Source organism: Gossypium raimondii, chromosome 10 (genome assembly GCF_025698545.1).
Source record: "Gossypium raimondii isolate GPD5lz chromosome 10, ASM2569854v1, whole genome shotgun sequence".
Taxonomy (NCBI): Eukaryota; Viridiplantae; Streptophyta; class Magnoliopsida; order Malvales; family Malvaceae; genus Gossypium; species Gossypium raimondii.
Genome location: NC_068574.1, coordinates 51119154 through 51127207, shown reverse-complemented (window position 1 = coordinate 51127207; position 8054 = coordinate 51119154). Strand labels below are relative to the sequence as shown.

The 8054-nt window shown below is 31.0% G+C and overlaps 1 protein-coding gene across 1 annotated transcript; it reads left to right on the top strand.

Moving 5' to 3' along the window:
* Window positions 1-1785: 1785 nt before the first annotated feature.
* LOC105775897 (hypothetical protein) lies at window positions 1786-3362 on the top strand. Its single transcript, XM_012598392.2, has 3 exons — window positions 1786-1933; window positions 2067-2428; window positions 2506-3362. Exons 1-3 carry the CDS (start codon window positions 1873-1875, stop codon window positions 3340-3342), a joined length of 1260 nt encoding a protein of 419 aa, XP_012453846.1. The 5' UTR covers window positions 1786-1872; the 3' UTR covers window positions 3343-3362.
* Window positions 3363-8054: the final 4692 nt, after the last annotated feature.

Here is an 8054-nt window from a genome sequence, read left to right as displayed (position 1 = left end):
GCACACTTGATCCCACGTCCCCTATATTGACAACAATACCTATGCCAATCGAGTTAAGACTCAATCGGTAATTTTAAATATTTTTTTATATTACTATAAAAATCACAAAAAGTTATTACAATTATTAAAACTCCTTTGTTTTTCTTTAGAAGATTGTACGTCCATGTTCACAAAAATGTTATTCAAACAATTTTTTTTAAAACCCTTGTCTTTAGCCTTTTCTTATATTATATAAATTATTTTTAACTATTTTTGGAGTTCTTCAAACATCAAGCCAGGAATCAAGATTTAAGGGTTAAAATATAATTTTATTATTGTATTAATTTAATATTCCAAAATATTTAAAAGGAGTAGAGTGAAATATTTCCATTTTGGAAGTCAAAAGCATAATTTTATTGTTATATTAATTTATCCTTTCATATTTTTTTCAAGGGACCACAAAAGAAATTTACCATTTTAAAGAGGGTAAGGTATCTGTCTGCCATTGCCACATCCATGTAGCTTTTTACATTTTGTTAGTACAAATTTATGGATTTCGTTTTAGTAATTAAGTTGGAATAGTTTTTTCTTTAAAAATTAAGTCGGTACAGTTAAACAAAGTAGGAGGACAAGTACAACCTAAACAAATTCAATGATTAACCCTTCGTGTTCGATAAACTCACTAAAAAAATAGATGCTAGTCACGAGTTTTATTATTGTTGTTTAGTTAAGCTCCTCCATTTCCTATTTCTTACTTTTAATTTGGTAATGTATAATGAATATAAATACACCTCCTTGCATATTCCTAAAACAATAAAATGAATAATTTGGTTTTGTAATACGTTTTATTTAATTTAGCTCAATATATTAATTAAGAAAATAGAAACTCTTGAATAATAAACCATAAATATTATCCCAAATAATTCCATTTTTAATCTCTAAGTATAAAAAATACGTTTTAATTCATACATTGAGTCATCATTTTCAAAAATAAATTCTATTTGATAAATATAAATTTTGAATATTATATTTTGTTTATAATCTAAAATTTAAATCATGAATGTCGTGTAGTTTAATAGAATAAATCAATTGAAGTTGAATTAGTTGAGCTTTACTCTATTCTCATTATTATTATGATAATGTTTTAGTTAGAGTTATGGGGAATTTAAGGAACATTTACAGGAAGTTGTCTAATCATACATTCCAACACACTAAATACCAATGTTAGGAGTCATGCAAAACAAATGTGCCAACAATTTCGCTTCTTGAATTAGGTTCCACTATTTCCCTATTAATTTCCTCCCAAATTGTAATGTAAAATTTAATTAGTCGATTGAGCATTAGTTCGATTAGTATGGATGTTGTCGTCAATGTAGGGGGATATGGGTTCGAGTGTGCTGAAGCACATTATTCTCTTATTTATGGGTTAGGGATGGACTAAAGGTAAGATTTTATACATGAATTTTTTTTATTCGATTCAATTTACATAGATCACTAACAGCATTATTGAATTAGCACAATTTTACGTTGATATGAAATTAAAATTCATGTTTAAATTGCACAGTAAATCAAAATTGATGTATAAATTTAATATTTATCGTTATAAATCTAATAATTTCTTAATTTGCTGTTGAATTAGTCTATATTTAACTTTATAAAAATGAATAAATTAAAGAGCTTTAAATGAACCAACGACTGCATTACCTTTCCTTTTCCAATTGCCAAGTATAAAGTCTCGGCCATATCAACGAATGCGGCAAGACAATTCTATATTATTATATATAATCACAAGCATCAATCCTTTCTCTTGTTTATTCGGTTCACCACCTTTGGTTGCTCTAACAAACAACTCTTTTGTCTTTGCTTTTTCTATTTTCTTTTCCAGCCATCGTTATGGCCGACGGCCCACAAACCCCTGCAAGTAGAGCTTCTGCAACCCTCTCTCCAGGCTTGTGTGCGTTCATAGTTGATTGATACTGAAATTAAATATGTTGTTTGTGTACTCTTTTTTTCTAGTAACTGGTGTTTCGTGCGTGCAGAAAAGGTGGTAACTTAATGCAATTTATTCATTTATAAATGCAATGCAGGGTATAGATGGTCAAGGGTTGCTATGGTGGGGTTACTGCTTATGCTCCAACTCTACTTTGTTGCTAGCCATAGAAATGTTCATGTTCCCCAGCCCTCGGCCTCTCCTCCTCTGAGACACAAGCATTCCCCACAGGCTGCTATTAAACCTTTGATCGATGAATTTCTGGATGAGAACTCCCCCCTTCGGCATTTGTTCTTTCCAGATATCAAAAGTGCTATACATCCCGCAAATGGTAGCCACTACTACCGTCCAGGCCACATTTGGTTGGATACTCAAGGGAATCCCATTCAAGCTCATGGAGGTGGTGTGTTGTATGATGAAACATCGCATACGTACTATTGGTATGGAGAATACAGACAAGTAAGTTTAATAAAGACAGACATTTCATTGCATATTAGATCCTATATCGAATATTTTGCTTTTGTTGTAATCTGCAGGTGGGTGTTATAGGAGTTGGTTGCTATTCTTCCAAGGACTTATGGACATGGCAAAACCAAGGTATTGTGTTGTCTGCACAACAGATAAATAATGAAACCCACAAATCCAACATGTTGGAACGCCCAAAAGTCATTTACAATGACAAGACAGGAAAGTATGTAATGTGGATGCATGTTGACGATGTCCACTACAGGAAAGCTGCTGTTGGCATTGCTATCAGCGATCGCCCAACAGGTCCTTTTCAGTATCTCGGTAGTCGAAGGCCTCATGGATTCGATAGTAGGGACATGACCATCTTCAAGGACGACAATGGTGTAGCATATATCATTTATTCATCTAAAATGAATACAGAACTTCACATTGGACCTTTAACCGAAGATTATCTAGACGTGCAGCCTAATATGCGAAGGATTCTAGTTGGACAACGCCGGGAAGCCCCTGCTGTTTTCAAGTACCAGGGGACGTACTACATGATAACATCGGCTTGCACTGGATGGGCACCGAATGAAGCAAAGGTAGATGCAGCCGAGTCGATCATGGGACCGTGGGAGACGATTGGTGACCCGTGCATCGGAGGGAAGGAAATGTTTCGACTTACAACATTTTTGTCACAGAGTACATTTGTGCTTCCACTGCTAGGCCTTCCAGGTTCATATATTTTTATGGCAGATCGATGGAATCCGGCTGAATTAAACGATTCGAGGTATGTATGGTTACCTTTAGCGATCGGTGGTCGGTCTCTTGAATCGAATAGTTCTGGATCTCAATCACCATGGCCAAGAGTGTCAATACATTGGCATAAGAAGTGGAGACTTCCCTTGAGTTGGAGGCTATAGAAATCAATATGATTGCTTCATTAGTTTGTAGCTAATAATACTCTTAATTAGGTCACTTTCACTTCACTTACAAGTTTCTATATATCTTTATTTATGTAATATTTTTTATAGGTAAATGTTGATAGGAAAGATTACTATTTGGTTGGTTAATGACTTCTACTTATTTATTTTTCTTAATATATAATTTGCACTCAGTTTTATTTGATAAATGAACCCTCTGCGAAGGTCTATGTTATTTGCCCCCAGAAAAAAGAAAAGGCCCATTTTGGTTAGGCCTATAGTTTTACCAAGGCACGCTTTTCAGAAATTTGTTTGAATAATTATTTTTGGGAACATACAATCAATGTCTTCCTACTTCAACTTATTAAAAAAATATATACTGAATTAAGATGTACTTGCAAATAGAGAAGGTAAACTCGAGATGATATTATCGAAAAGAACAATTACAAACCCTGTACAACAAATATGAAACATGTATTTAAAAATTATAGTATATTGATAGATTTTCATCATGGTAAAATAAGTAACATAACAAAACAATCAGCTTTTTAAACTCTCTTTAAAAAGAAAAAACTAATTCTGGTCGAGAAGTTTAAATCTTGACTAACAACGTATAAAAATGGACTCAAACAATAACACTCATTTGTTTTTGTTTTTGTGTTTTACATAAAAGGATTAGAGTTTGGAAGGAAATAAAAAGAACATAGATAAAATGTATTTAATCAATTGATTTGCAAAAGGAAAAATTGCATTTATGTTTATTTTAAAAGAGACCCTAACACACTACTAAAAAAAATATGGTTTTTTTTTGTTCAACTATGCTTGCAATAAAAGAGAAATCAAGAAATATAATTTCCCCGAGAAAAATTATTCATTTATATAAAGAAAAATATTTCTTTTTCTTCTTAAATTATATAACTGTTGTTGATGTATGTATCAAGCTAGGTGGAAAGGGAAATGAAGATGGATGTTTCACTTCGCTCAAAGCAAAGTGGAGAGCTGTCGAGGAAGGTGCTAGAGGGAGAAGGAGAGAAAGGAAGAATGTGTGTGTTAAGGGGGAGAGAGAGAGAGAGAGACCCTTGTCTCACATGTCGAGTTATTACAAGTGGACTAGAGGAAAGTAGCCAAGTAGCTTGCTACTATTGGCCTACATAAGGTGGCAATTGGACATACTTTCAATCATCTCAGATGAGACATGATAGTTGGAGTCAGAAGTGGCAGTTAATAAATGAGGCCCTCATGAGTGCTAAGCTTAGGTGTGCTTCTAAGAGGTGTGCCCGAGGGGTTCACTAAGCTTATTGCTCGGTCCCAGAGATTAAGATATAACAATTTCGCCTCTCAATTGCAAATGGTTATACAATGGCCTCCTTCGAGACATTGCTAGATGTTTAGTTGTTTGAAATGTTATGTGGTACCTATTATTTAACACTTGAAATTTGAAACGTTAAGGTTTGCATGTGGAATGTCCGTGTGGTTTGTGTTGTTTTAGGGTGTGTACATATATGCACTTGCATTATGATTATGTGTTACATTAACTTAGACATTTCCACAACAAAGAATATTAATTTTTAAGCAGAACCTAAATTTTTTTTTATTAAATTGAATTATGATCACAAAGTTCAGTCATTTATGCAAACACATACCAAACTTATATCAATAAATGGAACAAATTTCTATCTCTTTCACCTAAATTATGTACTTTTCACTTTTTAATGAACAAAAACAACAACCCATATCCATGTAATAGAAGGGAGAAAATGAACATCTTATCAAAACAAACTTAAAGGCTAGTTTAATAATACTTTTGAAAATTGCTATGAAAAAGTGCTTTTGAGAAATACTTTTAAAAGTTTAGTTTAAAATTTGAGTATTTAGCATTCATTGTCAAAAGTCTTTTGAGAAATAAAATGTCCATTTTAGACATGTTATTATCAAGTAACAAATATGCATTTAAATAATATTTAAATTAGATTATTATATTTTAGTAAGAATATAAAAAATATTATAACTTGTTAATATTTTAATATATGAAATATAAATTTTAAATATTTTAAGTAATAAATATTAATTATTTATAAAATTTAATTAGAATATATAAACTATATTTTAAATATTTAAATATAACCATTAAATATTTGTAATTAGTATTTTAAAAATATTTTTATTTTTAATTAATAATTTTAACACATTTGTAATTAAGTACCAACAAAAAAAAATGGAAAAATACTATGTCATTGGAGGGGTGAAAAAGTGTATTTGGGAGAGGAAAGGCTAAAAATTTTAGTTTCTTATTTTCAGAAGTGTTTTCAAAAGTGTTTTTCAAAAGCACTTCTGAAAAGTAAAATATTTCAGCCAAAAACATTTTTTTAGCACAAATTTTCTTCTAAAAATATTTTTTTAAGCACTAATGAATAAAGACCAAAAGCTTACTCAAATTGTTTTCAGTTCTATTTGTTCATATTATTTGTAGTTTTGTCCATCACATCATTCTATTTGTTTTCAAAGTCAATAATTTTTTAATTTGATTTAATGAAATGTGGGACTTTTGTTAAGTCATGTCATTCTATTAGAGGCTAAAATTTTAACTTTTTAGACGTATAGACTAAAATGCTCCTTCTAATAAAAGAAAATTTAAAATAAATATTTTGACATTTAACCAATTCTATTTCATTTGAATTTAGCCAGATACACACAACCAAAAAAAAACTTTAAAAAATTAATTTGATTTTTTTTTTACATTTTTTAAGTACTTTATTCGCAACTAAACAAAATTTATGCTTATTGATGGGCATCAAAACCACCAAATATAATTTCCTACGCTCTAATTGAATTAGATAGTAGTATAGAGTAGTAGGATCGATCCCACAGGGACTGAGATTCCTAATTTTCCCATTTAGGTGATCAAATTCTTGTGTCTAGGTAGCTATTGTGCCTACGACAGCATATAAAATAAAATGAATATTAGAATGATAGTTGCAAAAATAAAATTAAGTAATTTAAATTAAATCGGTAAATCAATGTGTGAATATACTTAGCCTTAGTCTTGATACGCTCCAAACTCAAACCGATCCTTGAAAATGAATTTTCTTTCTCTTAACGATAAATTGATTATAGCGATCAGGGACTCCCTAACCGTCAACTCTTCCTTGTGTAGTTGGTTCTAGTACGTTCTGCAAACCAGCCCTTACCGATTATCTAACCACGTAACATGTGTTCGCGATTTAAGATCTCGACAGCCTTGCGACCTAGAAAAGCTCAACTTGAATTAACGGCCTCAACCGCGCGAGTCATTTAAATCTTATTTATCTCCCTTGACAAAACCAACTAGATTTTTCCAATTGGACACGCCAATTTGTTCGCGAGAACTCGAATACGATAGGCGACCGACTCGCTTTCCCAACTGTACGCCAAAACAACTCCCTCCCAACATGCACTTTGAGCTGAAATTGAATCAACTTTAAGGGACGATTGTGACTATCCCATATATTAGAGAAATTACGAATACTGTGTTGAAAAGTTTTAGTACAGGTTCATATCTCACGATTTTTGATAGAAATGATAACCAGTCTAAGGTTAAATGAGATTTAATTGAGCATGAAATTAATCATACTTGATGGGTATTTAAAAAATAATACTTTTAATGGAAAATAATAGGTGAAGAAAAAATTGAACCAAAATAAGGAAGTGAAAAAAATGACAGTAAGCTTTTCAAAAGCTAAAGACGTGTGGAAAATAGAAAATAAAAATAGTTTTTCATTCCATTCAAGTGTCTTTACCAATTTCATATGCCAAATTTAGCATCATTCCACCTAACATTATACTTAATCAACCAACTAAAATCAATTTTTTTTCTATTCACAGAGTTTAATAAATTCATAATTTGACTTTTTTAATCAACCATTGATTCTGCAATTTTTCCAATTTGACCCCTTTCCTTTCTTTTTGTTCCAATTCAATCCATTTTGCTTGATTTGGAATTTCGACACTCTAAATTCGTCTCTAACAAAATTAAAACAAGAAACACAAGCTTAGCTAGTAGCATTCTCTTCAAGGTTTGACCACAAATAAGTACATTAAACACACAAAGTTAACTTGCTATCGCTTCTAATATCAGCTCGATATTATAATCTTAATTAACCCCACTATGTCGGGGTTTTCCATTTTTTTTCTTTTTATAAATTATATATAATAATATTAAAATTTAATTTTCACACAATTTAATAAATTAATTCTTTTGTTAATTCTAAAATTTAAATATACTATTTATTTACAATTTATCGAATGTAAATATATAATTTAAAATTAAATAAAAATTTTAATCAAATGTAAATACATAACAATTCTAATAACTTATTTTAAATTTCTTTCTTTCTTTCCAAATCAAACAACACTTAATTAGAGATAGAGTCGAATTACAATATTGAGATCTTTTTAATAAATGTCTTACTCTTATTCTCAAATCCCCAAATTAATTTATATTTTTAACAAAAATCTACGCCTTCGCAGCGTTCACTGATGGGCGTCAAAATCACCAAAAATAGTTTCTACAATAAAATAACTCTAAATAGTAGTAAAGAGTAGTAGGGTCGAGTCCACAGGGATTGGATATTATGATCAACTTTCGTGTTTTTCATATGAGCAAAATTTCGGTCGAGCCAATAATCGTGGCAAAAGTAGTTCCTACGACTCCAAACAGACCTGCTGAAAAGAAA